Below are 20,369 nucleotides of genomic sequence, written 5' to 3'. Positions count from 1 at the left end.
CTCTTGATGCTTTTAACACTCTCTTTTTGTTTTCATTGTTAAGAGTTTCAACTATGATATGACTTGGAGAGTTTCTTCTTTGGTCTTGTCTGTTTGTTGTGGGTTTCTTGTATCTGATAGGGATTGGGAATCTTGAGAGATTGGGAATATTTTCTTCAATAATTTTTTTTTCATTTTTTTTTAAGGTAGGGACTCACTGAAGCTCAGGCTGACCTGGAATTCACTATGGAGTCTCAAGGTGGCCTTGAACTCACAGTGATCCTCCTACTTCTGCCTCCCCAGTGCTGGGATTAAAGGCGTGAACCACCACACCCAGCTTTAAAAAGAGCCATCAATAATTTTGTTGAATATGATCTTCATGCCTCTGATCTGGATTTCCTCTCCTGGATGATCTGGATGTTTGGTCATTTTAGGGTATCACACAATTCCCTTATATTCTATTCACATGTTTTTTTGAGTAGTAATGTTTTTGGCCTCCCAATCAATTTCTTCTGCCTTGTCTTCCAGATCAAAGGTTCTGTCCTCCCCATGAGTAACTCTGTAAGTGAGGGGTTCTAGAGAGGTTTTTAAAAGCTTTATTTGGAGCTGGAGAGATGGCTTAGTGGTTAAGCCCTTTCCTGTAAAGCCTAAGGACCCTGGTTCGAGGCTTGATTCTCCAGGGCACACGTTAGCTAGATGTACAAGGGGGCACACGTGTCTGGAGTATGTTTGCAGTGGCTGGAGGCCCTGGTGTGCCCATTCTCTCTCTCTCTCTCTCTCTGCCTCTTCCTCTCTCTGTCTGTCTCTGTCAAATAAATAAATAAAAATAAACAAAAAATTAAAAAAGCTCTATTTGATATTTGTTTTCTGTTGTGTTATTTTGCATCTTGAACATCTCTTTTTTGAGGTTCAATTTCATTTAAGTTCAAAGTCTGATTTTCTTGTTGTTTCCTAAAATTTATTCTTACATTTGATCAAGTTTTCACTAAGCCCAATCAACTAGTTATTGAGATATTCCATTTGTTGACTCACCTTCAATTCATTTATGTCTCTTTTGAGGCTTTTTTTCAATTCAGTTAAGCCTAGTGTCAAAACTGAGTGCCCTAAGAGACTCTTCTGCTCAGTTTCATTGATGTGATTGTTGGTTTTGTGATAACTTTCTTCCAGTTCAGCAATTATTTTGATCAAGATCACATTGGTTGTTGTGTTTTCATTTTGGGATTCAATTTCTATTGATTTCTCTATGACTCCATTGGAAGCTTCCATTATGGGAATAGACATCCTTGGTGGAGATCTCTCAGTTTTCTGACATTCAGTTTTTTTTTTTTTTTTTTTTTATCATTGTGGTCTACCCATCTTTGGTAAATATTTTATTCTATTGAGGGGTAAACAAGTATTTGTTCTTGTAGGATCTTTAGTGGGTGTTCTGTTTTAAATCTGAAGCAGATTGGTATACAATGGGGTTATAATCACAGGTGCACAGGTTGTGGAAATTACAGGCACATCAAAGGTACTGGGGGTCTGGGAGCTCTGACCTATTAATTCCAGTTGCATGGACTCTTCAGAACATGGAAACCAGTGAATGGAAAACCAGGAGCTGAAAAGTTGCAGAGCCAGGGACAAGAGGTCAGCTCCTACAGTGGCCCATGCACCTCCTAGTTCAGGGCGACAGAGATTTGGCTACTCGGGGGCCAGTCAGGAAACTAGGGGAAAAGGCCTGCTTTCGCAGGCCAAATGCAGGGACCAGGCCACCATAAGGCAGCAGCAGGGGTACTGGGACTAGGGAACTGGGAGGTGGGTAACCAACCAGGAGCTCTGTCCTGCTCACTCCACGTGTGCGCTCTCCAGAGCAGGTGTTTGGTGAGTTGGGGACCCAGTGGGCCTTCAATTAAGAAGTTGGAGCAAGGGGTCTGCTTCCCCAATAAGCACACAGGGTCCAGGCAGCCTCAAACCAGCAGCAGGGGAGCTGACATGGACCAGGGCACTGGGAGGTTGGGGGAAACAGGGAGATCTGGCCTACTCACTCACACATGCACCCTCCAGGTCAGGGGATCAGGGAGTTGGGGTCTCCAGAGTCCTTCAATTAGGAAGGTAGAACAAGGGCCCTGCTTCCACAACAAGCTTGCAGGGTCCAGGCAGCTCTGAGCCAGCTGCGGGGGAACCTACTGGGACTATGGAACTGCTGATGGGAAGAAAGGGTACATTTTGGCTTACAGTAAGTCCAAGGGAAAGTTTCACCCTGGTAGAGGAACTAGGGCAAGGCAGAGACTGAACATCACACCTTGTCACAGCAGCTGGCTGGAAGTAGCTAGAGTTAGATCACTCTTGCAAAGGGAAGCTGAGCTATAACCAACCAGAGCCTGCCCCCAGCAATACACCTCATCTATCAAAGCTCCACCTCCCATACTGCCACCAGCAGGGGACCAAGTATTTAGCATACATGAGGCTATAGGGAACATCTCACTCAAACTACCATACACATCAAATAGATGAGTGAGATCAGTTCCAATGTTAAAAAGACCCATACAGGACAAGCTTATAGCTGACAGCTTGTGGATGGCTACTTTTGTGAGCCAAGAGTTAGAAAACATTGAGCTGAAAACTAGCCTCTAACAAGGCAGGCTGGAGTTAGTAACTGTGTACTCCTGACCTTCCTCCACACTGGTAGGAAATGGGTAAGTTGGAAAAGTAGAGAAAACAAATGTTTCCTGTCTAAAGGGAGTGGCTCTGCTGGGGGACGAGTCAGTGTTTCCATGTCTCAGTGTGGGAACAGTGTGGCCAGACCCCTTCTGTTTTCTTGTTTTGTTTTACAAGAGAATCTGGAAATTTTGATTTAATACGAAATTTTCCAATTAAAAGAAAGCCAAACAAAACACGTCTGGGGTAATATTTGGAATGTTTCTGCCAATTACTCTACAGGCCAAAGCTCATTTTCTTCTCTCTCTCTTTCTTCTTTCTTTCCCAGTCTCCTTTGTTTTCCATTCTTTTCTATGTCCTGCTCGTCTCTCTTTTCTCTTTTCCTTTACCTCCATTCTCCCCTTCTTGCTTCTACCATATCCCCTGTTCCTTTCCTGCCACCCTCTCTCTTCATCCTTCTTCACTAGATGTTTTGTTGAACACCGTGTTACCTACCATTAAAGTCTCTGCTGAAATGATGGGTTTTCTATATACACATTCTGTCCTATAGCTATTCCAGAATTGATTTACTTACTTTATTTTCAGTTTGGATGTCTTTCAGAAGGTCACTGTGTGGTTTTGCTGGGCTGTCTCTCTTGCTAGCCTAAGAATACCTGAAGGACAGAAATGAAACTCTGATAGTGCTTGGTACACAGTAAGCTCTCAATTAATGTCTCTTCAGTGACAAGGGAAAGAGACATGCTTCTGGGCTGAGTCTTGATCATACACCTCCTTTCTGCTTCCCCCAAAGACTCTCCTCAAAGGCAAGGCATTTTTAGGTTCTTTATAGTTGATCACAATGCCTTGCTCAGGGAATTGCTATTCCTGGCTCTGGGAACAAGCAGAATGTGGCTGATATAATCTATGTGAAAGAAAAAAATATATTGGTTGTTTTGGTCAAACACCTGGGCTCATTTTCTGAAGTGTCTGTTTTTGTTTTTTTTTTTAAATTTATTTATTTATTTATTTGAGAGCGACAGACACAGAGAGAAAGACAGATAGAGGGAGAGAGAGAATGGGCGCGCCTGGGCTTCCAGTCTCTGCAAATGAACTCCAGACGCATGCGCCCCCTTGTGCATCTGGCTAACGTGGGACCTGGGGAACCGAGCCTCGAACCGGGGTCCTTAGGCTTCACAGGCAAGCGCTTAACTGCTAAGCCATCTCTCCAGCCCTGAGGTGTCTGTTTTTAAGAAGTGTTTCCCTGTGTAATCCAGCAGGGCAAGTAGGCAGACATTTGTCCTCTGGGGTTAAAGGAACATGTGAGGAGGTATAAGCTGGGGTTTGTATGGAACTGTAGAGACAACATGGAGGACTCCTGGAATTTAAATTAGAAAAAAACCATCTGACTGCTGCTTTGAACTTGCATGGACAAGAGATTCAAATTTTACTTAGAAGTATTATCCTAATAGTAGCACTGAGAATTGTGCTATCTAACTATTTAAGAATTGAAAGTTCCGATAGATTACTTCTAGAAATTGAAATCTTAAACTCAAAGAAGAATGGTAATTTGAAAATGTGAATTTAGAAGAAAAGCTTATGAGTTTCTCTCCCCTCTTCATAAGTTCTGGACTTAGTTTTGATAAAATGTCTATATGATTTTGTTTTACTGAGATGATGTGGAATTAAGATGAATACCTAGAGATTATTCTAATAATAGTTTGGTGCCATTTTCCCTTGACTTTAAATATAAGACAAACAACAACAACAAAAAAAATCAAATTTCTACATGTGCTATGTTAGTTTCTGTAGTATGTTCCAGGGAATTTTCAAGGCACAATGAACCAGAATTCCCTGGCCAATGATGCAGATGTGTGATTTGAGGAGTGAAAGTTTCCGTTGACTGAAAGGTATGAGGAGAGTTACTTTGTATTGCAAGAAAGTCATTCTATCTTTACTTTCCTTGCTCATAGACCCCATTCCCTAGTCCCTGAGCCACCTAAAAATGTTTTATCTTTGCAAAACTTAAAATCCACCTGGCATCGTATTTGCTTATATTTGAGGACTATAGGATTTTGCACTTGTAATGTATGATGAGAATGGGAAGTTCATAGGGGGTGTTGTCAATAGAGTCTCAGTGATGCTGAATGGTGGTCCAGTATTGATCATAGCCCCAGGAACTCACCTGTTATTCAATGAATTTCTGCTGCTGCCACTTGGCCTTGTAAAAGGATTGCCTTATCCCTCATCCTGGTTAAATATTTTTCCCTTTCTTTTGTCTTTTCTTTCATTTTCTTTTTGATTCAATATTGTTTCTTTCACATGGTTTTGCTTTTCTCTGCCTTTTCCAGCTTACACCCTCTTCTCAGCATTCTTTAATATTCAAGGTACACACATACACACGCACACACACACAAAGAGCAGTGCATTGAGAAAACCTTGTCTTTCTCAAAAACTATTAACATGTCAATTGCCAGTTTATAACAAGCTGGTACAACATGTTTGACATTTTTGTTTTTGGTTTTCTTCTAGGTCAGGTCTCACTCCAGCAGAGGTTGACCTGGAACACATTCCTAGTTCTATGCTGGCCATGAACTCACAGTGATCCTCTTACCTCTGCCTCCCAAGCACTGGGAGTTCATTTGACTTTTTCTAGCTTTATTAGTCTTTTTGGATTGGTAGGCCACTTGATAGGGAAATAGACAAAGAAAAAAATGTTATGACAAAGATCACTATAGTCATAACAAATCCTTGTGATTAGAGTGAAACACCAAGTGAGTGACATGCAATGATGTCATATGACTTTGGAACAGCTGTGATTAAGTTTATAATTATTTATATCATGTCTTTTCTTGTATATCTGCTTTCCTCTGACCTCTAATATAGAGCTCATAAACAAATATGGAATAGGGGATTTAGCTCAGTGAATGAGCGCTTAACTAGCAAGTGCAAGAACTTGAGTTCAGTCTTTAGCACCAGAATAAAAAAGTCACAAAAAAGACAAAAGCTATACATGCTGTATTTGTTCATTCTGTTTTCAATAGTAGATTAATAAATACATGTTGAATAAATAAATAGAATCACTTAAAAGATATCTGGGGAGGATGGGGAGATTCACTCAGTTACTAAGGCACTTGCTTGCAATGCCTGGTGACCCTGGTTCAACTCCTTAGTACTCATGAAAAGCCAGAGGCACAAAGTGGTGTATGTGCCTGGAGTCCCTGGCACACCTAGGCTCCTTCTCTCTCTCATAAATAAATAAATAAATAAAAATATGACTACACATTAGAAATATCTGATGGGAAATGGAATAAAAGTTCTTAGGAAGGTCTTTCATTTTCACATGTAGCTCAGAGGTCTCCTTGCCCTGTTTTCTTTTATCCTGTGGGCACACAGCTCTACTACACTTCTAAACCACCTTTACTATTATGTGATGCCATAGGATTAATTCTGAACAGTGAAACAGGGGTGTGTTGGTTTGGTAAACCTGCTGTGTGACCCTGCATAGTCTTTTGCTTTCCTCATGTAGCCACATACAAAGTAGTTAGTGACTAAGATGACATTTAAGATGACATTTCTTCCATTGCAAAGAAAAATGTGACCACAGCTGTAATGGTTTACATCTTTGAAAAATAAGATATTTTCTGGAACGTTTTACAGAGCTCAAGAAGTAATATTTTTTTTTTTCCACTGAGATTTTTGTCAAAGCACCCTGGAGTATTTGAGATAGCCATGCTAAAATCAGGCTTTTCTATCTTTTTTAAAGACAAATTTTAGTTTTACAAATTAGGTTGTCTGATCTCTGTTTATTTTTTATTTTTATTTTTATTTTTGTTTACATTCAGCTGAGTCCTCTGAAAATCTGAGAAGACATGTGGGATCTATCTCATTTCGGTCACTCAGGTACATCCTCATAATGCTTTTGGTTACATGGCTGGGAAAGAAGAGGAAGATTAATTATATTCTAAGGCCTGTGACCCATGGTTTCTCCATCTTCCCTCTTACCAAGTGTGTGAAAGCATGCCTATGTTAGAGGCTAATGCTGGGGATGGAACAGTGGAGTGAGATGCCAGCACACAGATAGACAGACAGCAGAAACTAGGAGAGTTAGACACACTCACTGAATGTTTATACACTGTGCCATGAAATTGGGTCTCCACCCAAAGGTCTACAAGCCATAATTGTAAAGAATTAAATAATCTCCTAAGATAACATATATTCAAACAGTTAAGCTTAGCAAGGTCAAGTTCAGAGGACAAGGGAAGAACTTTTTATAGCACAGTGACTTTGTAATAGTACATACGCTCTGCTAAGATGGTTTTAGGCAGTTTGCTTTCACTTCTGTTGTTGGACTAAGGGGCTGCTGCCACTTAGAGAATGGGATCTCTTCTGTACTTGCCATGCCTCATGTCCAGTCGCCTGGTGTGACTGCGGGAACCTGTGGTTGGTTCTTCTTCAACTTAAGGAAAATGACCTATGATTGGAGCAGAGCTACGTGTATCAAAAGCAATTACTTCATAATTTATTGTGATGCCAACAAAAGTTAGCCATATATATACATATGTTCTAAGATGAATTGAAAACTGATACATTTTTAACTTATACCTCAATGATGTATAGATCTAGATTTCTGAAAAATCCTAAGGTGACCTTATAGTGCAGAGTTCTGTGATCAGTTGTTGGTGACAATTACGTGGAATTTAGAGCAGATCGTAATCACATGTTTGCTATCTCTAAGCAGTCACTGGCAGATCTGAGCAGAAACTAAGGGACATGTATGGTACTGTCACAGACACACAATGCTACTCTAGTTCTGTGTTCTCTGCACAGAGCCACGTGGGAGCTGAATGTCTTGAGTAGAGATGTTTCTTGGTATATTGGGCAAGGGTTTTCACTGGCTCCAACACAAGCTGGGAAAGGCATCATCGAAGGCTTTTACGGGCTCACCCAGTGTAAGTCAGTGCTTCTATTTTCACAAGTCTTCTTTCAAGTCACTGTACTTGGGGCATTTTAGCTCTGGAGCATCGACTTATAGCCACTGGAAAGTTGTTGGCCTATTATTTATTTATTTATTTGTGTGTGTATATATAGGTACATGTGTATAGTGGTCTGCCTGTGGAGGACAAAGAACACAACTTGGGGTGGGGGGGTCTCTCCTCTTTTCTTACCTTCTGGTTTTGGGGGACAGGGCCCCTGTAGTTGCCACTGCTGCTTGTGGGCTTCAGAGTTCTCTTGACTCAACTTCCCACTGCCATGGGTGTTTGGGATTACAGATACCTGTGCCAGTTTGTTTCTGGCTTTTTGTGGGCACCGAGGAGGATTAAACTCAGGTTTGCAGACTTGTGAGCAAACACCTTTAACCACTAAGCAATCTTTCCAGCCCTATTTGCTTCTTTAAGAACTGCTTTGTTCAACATCACTGAGAAGCTGAGATTATTTTCAATGATCACTCACTAGAAGATGGCTGCAAATAAGACCAGCATTCACATGTTGGATGGCATTGACTTCTGGGGTGCTTTAGTGAAAACAAAAGCAATGAATAGACAACAACTCAACAGACCCAGAGACTTAATCATTGTTACTTGAGAGCTTCCATAATATATGGAGAATGCCATGTTGGTTTCCAACTTTTTGCAGCTTTTTTTCTGCAGAGTAGTTGCAACGGTCGCTTCCAGCTCTGCTGGCTGGAGCTTCCTTCCATGTAAGCGCTGAGATAAGGAAAGCTGCTACTTTTGAGAGATTTTGCCCTTATTTTCATTGTAGTTTGCTATGCAATTTGCTAGAATAAAATCTGACTCTTTTCTCCATGACTCTTCTTGACTCAGGGTATGTCCCTGAGGACACAGGATTTTCCAGAATAAAGTTACCCATGTTTTACTGGAAAAAAGGATAACTCTGTTGTTAAGAATCCATGGGAACTTGTGCTTAGAGCCACATCTATCTTTTCTTTTCACCCACTCCATGTCCTTGTGTGTTAAGAAAATCATCAGGCACAACTTTTTTTCCTTTTCTTCTTTTAATTTTTTTCAGCATTAAAGGAGGGAACTTCATAAACATTGATTGTCATTTACAGAAAACATTCAGAAATCATGTGTGCATTATCCAGGAATGCTAACAGTACTCAACTAATAATTTACAGGACATAAAATAAGGACAAAAACTTATTACATTCTAAAGTAATATAAAACTCCTTTTAATTGTTAGGGAGTGCTGCTTTAGTCTAGTATATTTATCATTAAAAAAATTCAATGCTTACTTCCTAAATGACTCAGGCTGCAGTTTTACTCACATACATAGAAATTAGGGTTTATATATTAAACAAGGAGAGAGAGAGATCATAAAATTGTAGATTAAAACTATATATGTTACTGAGTTTCTTTGTCATTTGCTTCTGCCTCTATAGGCTGGTAAGAATCCGTGTTATTAATGTAATTAAGCTCCAGAAAAATCAGTGGCTGACTAGAGGAGGCATGTTCTTTTTAAAAAGCATAATTATGCTTTTTAGAGTGAATACCTTCAATTATACATACTTGTGGCAATTGCAACTTTGAGGCATTGCCAACCATGGTATGCACGCCAGTGAGATGCAATCTGCACCCCTTCCATGCTGCACTTCCAGAAACAGCAGTGGCAGTGGGCACAGCCATGCCCCAGGCAACCTGCTTCAACGCTGGAGGACTCAGTTATGCTGCACTTTGCACTGTGGGCTGGAGCTGAGCAGACACACTAAAATCTCTGAATGCTGAACGTGTAGGAAAATCATTTCTCTCAATCCTAAAAGCAAGGAAGCATTGTCAGGGATTTCAAAAATATTGGAAAGTTTCATTTAAATCTAAATATCTTTTTATTATAAATCAATCATAAAATACTAGCCTTTTAAAGTCATATTTGGGAGGCAGGAAAAGCCCAAGATTCATTGGCTCTGTTCCTGCCTATGTTCATATACTCATGGCATCTTGGTTTCCTCCTTAGTCTCTCCCCAACCCTCCCCAGCTTCTTTACATTTATTTGGTGGAGGTCAGTTATGGCTTCAGCAAATGAGTGGTCTGACCTCAGGTTACTAATAAGAAATAAATGTGTACAAAAATATTTTGTTCATCAGAAAGTGGAGTTTGTTTTCATGCAGAGAGGATTTGGACAAAGCCATTTTCTATGAGGAAAGATGACTCCACTGAGTTTTTTTTTTTTTTTAAAACTTTCCTTTTTTTCTTTCAAAATGTTTAGTTCAGATAGACTTACAGGTCTTAGGCTAATCTTCAATACAAATTCTTTGGAGCATTTAATTGACAGCCCAGTCACTTTCTCAGTTGTATTACAGAAAGAAGCATACATGTAACACCAACGACCCTTCAGGATGCCTTCACTGTTATAACTAGTCTCCTTGAAAAACCGACAAGTACATAACACTCAGAAAGGAAGCAAGTACATATTTGCTCTTTGTGGATTTTTTTCCCCTCTAAAAAATTGTTACAAAGTCATATACTTAAACAGAGACATAGAAAAATCAGTGTATTCACTGTCTCCAATTATTTACAGCAAAAATTACAGAGACAGCATACATTGTATTAGACCTTCCACAAGCATATATTAAAAGTAATTACATTTGAAAAAATATTTTTATTTTTCCTCTACATTTCTACAATACATACTCAGTTTTCTGTGGGTGTAGTTTTCATTCTTCAGTGTGTATTAATCAGATGAAGTGGATGGTTCTGTGCTTGGATGTGGGAACTGTGGCTTTCAGACAGATCTCAGGTGTGTCTACATCTGGCGTGACCAGCATGAGCACATCCGTCATCTGTCTCCGCCAGAAGAACTGAAATGGGTGAAAGTAGGCAGTGCTGCTAGCTGGGGTACAGATGTGTGGATTTCCCCCACCGGGGCAGACTCCAACCAGTAACCCTTGTGCTTTAGTTTTGGCCGTGAGAACAATCACTGAGCTGGTCTCTGATCTATTGGAGGTTGTGCTTACAGTCATGCAGGAGGCAAAGATTACTGTGACCAGTTCACTTCAGAGGAATTTCAGCAGCTTTGGACAAGGGCTCACCAGCAGAGAACCCCCATCTGCTGCATAGGAACCTGTGGTCTGCACTTCAGAACAAGGAGGGCTTGGCGGCCTTGATTACAGAGCCAATTGTTCAGAAATGTACAACTAAGGGAAAGCAAGGATGAGTAGCAGATTGTAAAGGTGTACATTTAAAGACACATGGGGAGACTCTAAAATATAAATGTCATGCATTTGACTTTGAGAAAAACAGTGGCAAGGTGTCTAGCCCCCTTGCCTATGATAATAGGGGTTCAGGCAAGACAAGTAGAAGTAACTTCGGTAAGCCATCATTAAATCGAATTGCCTTTATTTTTAGATTGTTAGTTTACTCAAGTATTCTGTTACTATGTCCTTGAAGACTGATAAGCAAATATGGAAAGGGCAAGATTGCTCTTCTTCGTTTCAACCCTAGTTCCATTCTGATGTCACCCTGGATTGTATCTGGCCAGGCTTAGACTGGCTGAGCAGGATGCTCGCTTGACACGGATGTGATGTAAACTAGAGGAGGTAAGCTGGCAGTCTGTACACTCTCTTCTGCTCAGCGGCCTGTTTGCTTCTCTTTTCTAAACTCTGAATAAACTGTCATAATTTACAGAAAACTTGAGAGGGTTGGCCAGGCAATCCTCTGCTCCCACCATGTCATTATCTGAGGGCATTTCCCTGCTGGCTGACAGTGTACTGATGCTGGCGTTCACCCCTGCCATGCTAGGTTCTGAGTGCTTAACCTTTGTCTTAAATAGACATGTGCTTCTGGTCCTGGAACTAACTCTCATTCCCACAAAAAAGAAAAAGATGTCAGCTCTTTTCTGAAAGACCCCCATAGCTTCCCACATCAGGACTTTACTTTGGTTGCCCTTGAACCAGTAGTTGTAAACAGGACATCAAATAGCACTCCATCTAAAGCAGGTGGTGGGTTTTCCCCCTTTTCTAAAGGGACTTGTGCAAAGTTTCACTCAACATGTGCACTTTATAGTTATTGCTTCTGTCAGAGCTCTGACGTCCTTGCCCTATATTGCCCATTGGATTAACTCCTTTAAAAGCTAAAGTTCACACAAAAAGAAAAATAAAAACAAAGGGCCAGGAAGAAATGATTTCTTCTAATTTTCAACAGCAGTAGAAATTTTATCTGCTCCTATAATAAGCAGAAGTTAAGAACAGAATGATACCGTTCTTTGCATGTGGTGTTTGTGTAAAAAACATTAGTAAGTTTCAGGTTGTTCTTGGTACACACAACTGTTTTAGCATTCTAGCCAGGTACACATAGCCTTGGAGTCAGTGGGAGTTGGCTATCCATCTGCATGGTTTCTTATAAACAGTTCATTTTGACCACTGGGAAGTTACCAGCTTAAAAAGACAGCCAGGAGGGGAATAGACTGATATCCTCAGGTACCTCTTGGTAATACTCAGAGGTGAGTACAATTTAGACTTCCATATTCTGTCAAAGGAATCCAATTACCTAAGACCATTGTATCCTCTGCTGTTTACTTACTTAGTAGTCCTTTAGCTCACAGCAACAAAGAAAGTGTTAAGTCAAAGGAAATGGAGAAAGTGTATCTCTACCTTCAACATTTAATCTGGGAATAAAACAGCCACAAAAAAGTGGCAAAGAGATAGCTCAAGTCATAGACAGCTGGGCTATATGTGTCAACCCAGGCTTGAAACTGCTCACTTTCTTATTTCCCTTTAACAATTTGCCTTTCCTTTTACAGAGCACATATATCCTGGAGTTGGAATCCACACAGCCTTACCTCCCTTGTCAGTGTCACCCACTGCCAATTAGATTTCTGTATTTTCTTTGCTTAGGACTTGTATAGGAAACTTGATTTAATTGGGAGATAAACATTCTTCTAAGCCAGGCAGTTGGGTTTTTTGGCTCTTTGCAGAGACTGGGAAATGAAACTAAGTTGTCTTTACTTGCATGCAACTTTCAGGTAACTGTGAGAACAAAAAATAAATAAAAATAACAACAACAAAAGAAAACCAAAACAGTTTCATTCAATTTCTGACATAAAGCCACTAAATTTTGGTCTGAAAGCCTGTCAGAGACGGTCTCTTACTGGCATATTTAATTTATGCCATGTACATTTTGTTGTCATTTTCCTTTTTTTTCTTTTTCCTTCGTGATGCATTTTTTTTTAAAAATGAAACATCCCTGAGCAGATTCAGTGCAACATCTGCATCGAACAGTGATTGTCATTGACGAAGCATGAAGCAAGATGCACGGATCCCGGATTCCTTCTTTCTGCGCACACCTGATCAAGCATGTATTCTGAACATTTGCCAGTTTTTAGGGGAAGGAAAAAAGTGCTGGGATTGAATATGGCAGAGCTGTTCTCACCAAAATTTCAACATACCTTGATTGGTCATCATTGAAGATGTTCAAAGGGCAGCTTTGTATGGTATTGTTACCATTAAAAATATGACCTGGTTCTCTTTTAAGGGACAATTTGGCAACTGTAGCCCAAACTGGGACTCCTGTTGACGGATGTGGGTTGAGACTGTACTGGTTTCCACTGTTTGGGGCGGGTTCAGATGCCAGCTCTGTTTCTTGTCCCTCGGCTTCAAGGGGCTGTCCCAGTGAAATGCTTGTACTAGAGGAAGTGACACAGATTCAAAGCTAGCTCCTCCTGAGGCCAACACGGGGAACAATCTTTTTCCTACATCGCCCATGGGACAAGGGAGGAAAAGAAACCTCTCAGCTACTTCATCACTGGAGCAGATTTAAATCCTCTAAGGTAAGTTGGAGGCAACAAATGATCCCCTTTGCAGCTGAGGAGGAATTACAAGCTGACAATGGGAAACACTAGGCCAAGAGAACAATGAAAACAAAGTTTGACATAAGTTCAAAGCTCAAAGGGAAACACCAAGTAGACACATTAAGCATCTCCTATCACAAGCCAATCATAAAACATACATTGTATTTGGAAACAACTTGGTTTAATTGAGTGACTTCCATTACCCTGTTTTCCTAGCAATCAGTAAAGTAATCTTTCCATTAGAAGGAAATATGACTCTTGGAATTAATTCTTTATACAAAGAGCTAGCAGGAGTGACATTTACACCAAAAAGAGCTGGGTCCCTGTAGTGGCATAATAAGCAGTCTACAGCTGTCTTTTCAGAACCAAAGGTAATTTGGTTCAATGTAGCCAAATTAATTGAATATAACAGTAGTTGAGAATGAGATTCATTATTTTAAAGCCTTTTTGTTTTTCCTCATTGGTTTGGAATTCATCAATCATGAGGTGAGAAAAGGCTTTTTTCTAAACTGAAAAGAATAATGAATAACACTCCTGTTGTGATCCTTAGTCAGGAGTTCTGTGGCACCCTGGAGATGCCTCTCAAACTCATGCTTCAGGATAGACTAAGAGATGAACAAATATTAACCTTCACTAACGGAAATTAACAAACCAGGAGTATGTGTGTGTGTGTGTGTGTGTGTGTGTGTGTGTGTGTGTGTATGTGTGTGTGTGTGTGTGTAGTATACTTGACGAGGAGAAAAGGGTAGGCTTTTACAAGGGGCTTGGCTACACTTAACAGACGATCATAATTTTCAGTGTTGTAAATGCAAATTTCCCTCTCATCTTCCTTTGTGAAGATCTTCCTTTGATTAGAGAACACCAAAGACCCAGACCTTCTGGACCAGAAGAAACATTGCCTTGGAATTTGCGCTATTCTGGTGTTCAATTTCATCTGTGAGCAGAGAACTTCTACAAGTCACTCTTGTAACTGTGCATGAATAAATGACTCAAAAATAACTCCAGGGTGGATGGATGGTGTCATTTCAAAGCACATGGAACATAATTTAGGTATTGGGTTTTATTAGTTCTATTAAAGAAACATTATTTTTGTCTAGTCTGTCCAGTTTTATGATATTTTTATAAATATAACATTTTGGAGTGGAAAAAATGGAAGGCCCCAGGCTTGAGCATAGGCAGCCCTATTCCCCCTGCCTTTTTTTATGATTCTTTCCCTAACAAATGTATAATAAGGATAGATATCATGAGTCACTTTTTTGATTTGTATGTTCTATTTCTGTTCTTTGCAAAAAAAAAAAAAAATGGCAAGGGGACCCTGGTTTGCACTTTTATAGTCTATTTTTTCTAAGAGAAAATTCATTGCTGGTAATCATAATCTACAGACTGCATTTTTTTTTTTTTTTGGTTGATGATATAATGAGCACCAAAGTCAAGTTTCGTTTACAATTGGAAATCCAAATCCAGTGGGGGTGGGATTTTGGGGAAAATGCTTTATAGTTTGGTGAAAAACTAGGAAGTATCTCTTGTTTGCCCCCCCCAAAAAAAAACAAAAACCTTGGACCTTACAGTATCATTTGCAGCCCAATTTGTAAAACAGGAAAATCACTCCAGACACTCTTGCCCCTCAGTATGTGCCACCTTGACAAGGCTCTGAGGATTGATAGAAATGATGGCTTGAGAGAGAGAGAGAGGCTATGCACTGTACTGTTCATTTATAGACTTATTTCTGAATTGGTACCATCCTGCCATTGACTATAGATGAAAACTCTGGCTGAAAAAAAAAACCCTGATTGTCTAACATAAAAGTAACATACAACACAAAAGGTGAAATAAGAGCCTAACTGACCCTCCATTGCTAGTGAGCATGGTATTTTAAGCCACAGTGCATGTGCATGTATAAGTAATAGTCATATATAATATTCTCACATATTATATACTCATTACATACATGCACAGTACTTTCCAAGACAGTTACAAACTTACACATGCATCAACTATCTAAAAACATAGAAATAGGTAAGCCTATTAAGTGGAATTTTCTTAAATTATATTTGAACAATCAACAGGAAAAGGAATCATGTAAAGTACCGCTCTGTTCTTGTATATATCTACAATAAAATTCTATAAACAGTTGTCTCCAAAACATACCCGAATAAAATTAAAAAAAGATAACACCCAGTGTCCTATATTTGTATATTATGGTCATTTCAAAACCAAACAAACAAAAGAGCCCCCTCAGGTGCATATTTACATTCTTCAAACTGTAGCGGTGAAAAATAATTCTATTAAGTGCAGGACATTCCTAATGTTGCAGTAGTGACATTTTTCTTAAGTCTTCATGAACACATTGCTTTTGTCTTAATGGTGATGCATTCCATGACTGTGAGACAGTTCTTGTCCCCTTCATTTGCAGACCGTGGTACAGTCAGGATTAAAGAGTTCCTTGTATAATGGAGGAAACAGTGTATTCACTATGTCTGGATGAGATTGCTTAAATACCTGCAGCTTCTCCCCATGCAAGTTGCAAACTGCTGTGATGGTTGGTATCTTGGCTATTAACTGCAGAATGGAGAGACAGGGAGAGAGACAGAGAGGAAGCTCATTAGCACGCTGTCTTCCTAGTCAGTGTCCTTTCAGGGCCCAGATAAAAGCAAATGACTTTAGAAAAAGAAGGTAAGAAAGAAAGAAGGCTCACTTTCAGCTTCTCTCCAGAGCAAAACAAAATCATGCCCCCATACCATGGTCTTAAGGAAGAACCAAGAGATAGCAAACAAGGAGGGCCACGCCCCTCAATTCATTGTTCTGGAATAAAGTATGCATATAAGGTTGTCTGGCTTCAGCTCTGTGAGCAGGTGGTTTGTAGACAGGCTGCTTGAGTAGGTATCTACCTTCCAAATAGCTTACGGGTTGTATGGCTGTGACGTATTTGGGTCTCAGTTTTTCATTTGTGGAAATGGATTTGATAAATGCATCCACTTCTTCCAGTTGTTGTGTGGACTGAGCAAGGTACTTTGTATGAAAGGGTTAAGAATCCTGCAGTTGTGAAGCACAGACATTAGCTACCATTATTTCCTGCAGATTTCTTTGACATGGATATTGGAATTTTAGCTTTAGAAGACAATAAAGGGAAAGTGTAGATGACATGAGAGCAGAAGGAGGGCTCTTTGTGGCAGGAAGGGAACCAGTGAGAGGGAGTGGGGGACATATGAGCAAAGTACACAGCATGCATGCATGAGGATTTTTAGTGAAGTCCATTATTTTGTACACTTATTGAACAAATATGTATGAAGTGTGACCATAATTATCAGTATCATTTGGAGGTCAACTCACTAAATCCACCTGGGGCCCCAATTCCTTCTACTCTAATACATAGTGTTTCATCACAAGGGTCTGGGAGGTCACTGGCTCTTAGCATCCTTGAGAAAGCATTTTAGAACCTAAAAGAACATTCACTTATAATCATAAGGTTTTGGGGTGTGCGTGTGTATGTGTGTGTGTGTGTGTGTGTGTGTGTGTGTGTGTGTGTATGTGTGGGTACCAGGCTGTAACTTTTTGAGTTTAAATTCCCAGAAGGCAATGCTTTATAGTAACTTAAATGGTCCACAATGTGCAGAATGCTTTTTAGTTTTTTAAATTTTATTTTAGAGAGAAGGGGGGAGGAAGAGAGAGTGAGAACGAGAGCAAGAGAGAGAGAGAATTGGTGTGCCAGGGTCTCAGCCACTTCAATCAAACTTCGGATGAATGTACCACCTAGTGAGCATGTGTGACCTTGCACTTGCCTCACCTTTATGTGTCTGGCTTACGTGGGATATGGAGAGCTGCACATGCATCCTTAGGCTTCACAGGCAAGCATCTTAACTGCTAAGCCATCTCTCCAGCCATGCTTTTTGGTTTCTAAGAAGTGAACATTTTAATTTTTTTTTATCATAACTTACAATTTAGGAGCACTTGGTACCCAGTCCATTGTGCCAAAATAGCTTAAACAAATACCCTTGTAATAATATTAGGATTGAGATAAGTTCTCCTACAGAGAGAAGAGTTCTGTAGTTCATGTAGCTGATAAAAGATACACTGGAAAATGAAGATGGTAAGCACAAGTAAACAAGCCCACACGATTACTGCTCTTTTCGTGCTCCCTTCCCTGGCAATAGCAAGAACATATTTCAGCCTTTGAAGTAAAAGAGCTCATAGATAGTTAAGTACTTGATGGTTTTTCAAAATCAGAAATTTCCCTTCCATTGACTTTCCTTTCCTTTTGATCATTAGTTATTCAATGGCGATGCCTAGAGAAGTGTAAAAACAGCTTCAGGAGAAGACTGTTGATAGTAAAGGGATCTAGGAAAAAAGGTGTTCAAGGCTTCCTTGTCTAAAACTGCAACCTTGTCCAAGCCACTGTAGTGTTAGTAAGCCTGCGGATGATACATGAGACACCTTTTTCTATAGAGGGGATGCCTTGTTTTAGACTGAGTATCAAAACTTTCAAAAATTAAGAATTACAACTTTCTAACTCATAATAACTCTCAACAATCAATAGCGTGTTTATTACACAGTACACCTAGTAGACAGCTAGCGGCACAAAACTGTGAGGTGTTCTTGTCTGTACTTGCAAAAACAGATGGCATGGCAGTCACTACATCGACAAAAGAAGACAGAAAGGTGTGGGGAGGGCCACACGTGCATGGTGCCAGAGAAGTGGTAGGAAATGGGATGCTCTGGCTTCTTGTGACAGTCCTGGGGAGGCTCTATGGAGAAAGTAACCTCCAGTCTGAGCTGCGAAGGAAAAGTGAAAGCTGACAATGTGCTCCAAAAAGCTGGGTGCTTTCTATGCTAAAGGCTGCTTCGGGGTGCCAGAGTAGGGGATGATGGTGAAGATATTTGCATGGACAGACTCCTTTTGGTCCATATTATAGTCTTTGAAAAGGTTTTAAACAAAAGCAGAAATGATCAGAATCCCATTCTGAAAGACTCACTTTGAGTCCAGGGTGGAAAACTGTGCCTTCACTATATTTTTAAAGGTAAACAGTTTATAAGTGTCCACTTAACTGGAGTCCCTTGGGAAATTATTCAAGCAGTCTTAACCAGCTGGCTTACACAGACGGAAACGACAACAATTTAGGAGCACTTCTTGCACATTACAATTCTCCCTGAAATAGCTGTTGGATGCAGAGTAGCTCTGAAAGTTTTCTATAATCATCTGCTGTTGAATTGATGATCTGCAATGCTCTTGAAACTGCTAGCTATCAACCTTCAGTGAGTGTACAACCTCTGAGGTGCTTCTTCCAGATGCAGACTGCTAGGACATACTCCTAAGCATAGCTTTTTCTTTTTCTTTTTCTTTTTTCTGTTGAGGTAGGGTCTCACTTTAGCCCAGGCTGACCTGATGATATTCACTATGTAGTCCCAGGGTGGCCTCGAACTCTTCCTCTGCCTCCTGAGTGCTGGGATTAAAGGTGTGAGCCACCACACCTGGCTCTAAGCATAATCTGGGTGGAGTTCAAATTTTTAAACTTCATGCTTGAATCAAATGTCATCTCTGAACACTGATGTCATGAATCCATGGAATAGGCTTTGAGAAATACTGATTTAGATGTTCAACTCATATAAATTAAAAACCAACAAGTTCTGTGTCATATCTAACATCATATGGTTCACTGAATCATAAATCATGTTACCTTTCAGGTAGCAGCAAAGGACATTTTCATGTCTACAAAGGGAAGTTTGTGCTTGCGTAGTTCTATTATTGTATGTCGAGGAAAGGGGGAAGTTATGAAATCTCTGAGGTTCCTGTGACATATGGGAACTAGATAGGGAGAATAAGGAACATGGTCTAGGGGGTCAGGATGCCTGGGTTTGGATGCCAGCTCCATCACTTATAGTGAAGTTGCTTTACCTCTGTTTCTTTATGAGTCAGGTGGTGATTATACTAATCCTTGCTGTGGGGGAAATTGAGAGGACTTAATGAGTCAACATGCATGTTTTCACAGTGGTGCCTGTCATGCTGAAGACACACACAGTGGAAGGTGTATCAGTTACTTTTGAATCATTGTGACCAAAATACCTGACAAAGCTTACAGAGGTTTCAGTCTATCCTGGCAGGGAGGACATGGTGGGGCAGAGCAGTTCATATCACAGTGAACCAGGAGGCATAGAAAGAGCAATGCTGGTGCTCAGCTGTTTTGCTTCTTCCTTCCCTCTTTTTGTTTTGTGCAGGTCCCAGCACATTCAGGGTCAGCATCTTCCTGCTTCAGTTAATCTTCTCTGGAAGCACTCTTCCAGACACACCTGACATGTTTCCCACCAGTCTCTTGGGTGATTCAAAATCCAGTGAAGTGGGCAATGAACATTAATCCACACAGCCATCTTGCTTCCACTGCCACATATTGCTTCCTTCAAGGAGACAAAGAGCTGGGGCCATGCTGTTCAGCCAAAGGACATGGAGAGCAGAAACCCAGCTTGGTCTTTAACTGAGCAACAAAATTTGAGTCTCTGTATGCTATGCATTAATGCATGGGTAACTTAGCCATTTATCTTTATTGAAATGAAAATGGAAAATTATACTGATATTTTTCATTTTCTTATGGCAACAAAGTTGCTTATTTCATTGAGTGGTTTATAGCGCATGTTCTTAATGCTCTTCAAACATTTTTCTGCTCCTTTAGTAAAGGAGTAATATGAAAAATAAAATTCATAAAAGGGGGAATGCTATCCTTCAACTCTTTCTCATTTGACTGGAAGTAGGAAACTATATGTCTGGAGTTGGAAAGTGAGATATAGACTCTTGCTTATTTCTGCTAAAAGCTGGTGTCTATGAAGAGTCTGGTTCATGTCCGGTTCTGTCTTTTATGGGATCCAGTCCTGGGGCCCATCTGTAGAATAGGCTGGGTGATTAAAATCACCTACAATGGATCAGCTAAGAACATTGAAAAAAGTAAAAGGCTTCCTCACACTCTGCTTTTCGAAGAGACTGGTTGAGA

General features: G+C 40.2%; 1 protein-coding gene across 1 annotated transcript in view; it reads right to left on the bottom strand.

The window, feature by feature from the left end:
• Positions 1 to 14,709: 14,709 nt before the first annotated feature.
• The window catches only part of Rorb (RAR related orphan receptor B), a 181,976-nt gene continuing 176,316 nt past the window's right edge, over positions 14,710 to 20,369 (bottom strand). Inside the window, exon 10 of the mRNA XM_004653103.3 lies at positions 14,710 to 15,954. Coding sequence (XP_004653160.1) covers positions 15,799 to 15,954 — 156 coding nt within the window. The 3' untranslated portion in view covers positions 14,710 to 15,798. The remainder of the gene's footprint in view (positions 15,955 to 20,369) is intronic.

The sequence above is a fragment of the Jaculus jaculus genome, chromosome 1 (genome assembly GCF_020740685.1).
Source record: "Jaculus jaculus isolate mJacJac1 chromosome 1, mJacJac1.mat.Y.cur, whole genome shotgun sequence".
In the NCBI taxonomy this organism is placed as follows: Eukaryota; Metazoa; Chordata; class Mammalia; order Rodentia; family Dipodidae; genus Jaculus; species Jaculus jaculus.
The sequence above is the reverse complement of the archived record's forward strand: the minus strand, read 5'-3'. Positions and strand labels throughout refer to the sequence as shown.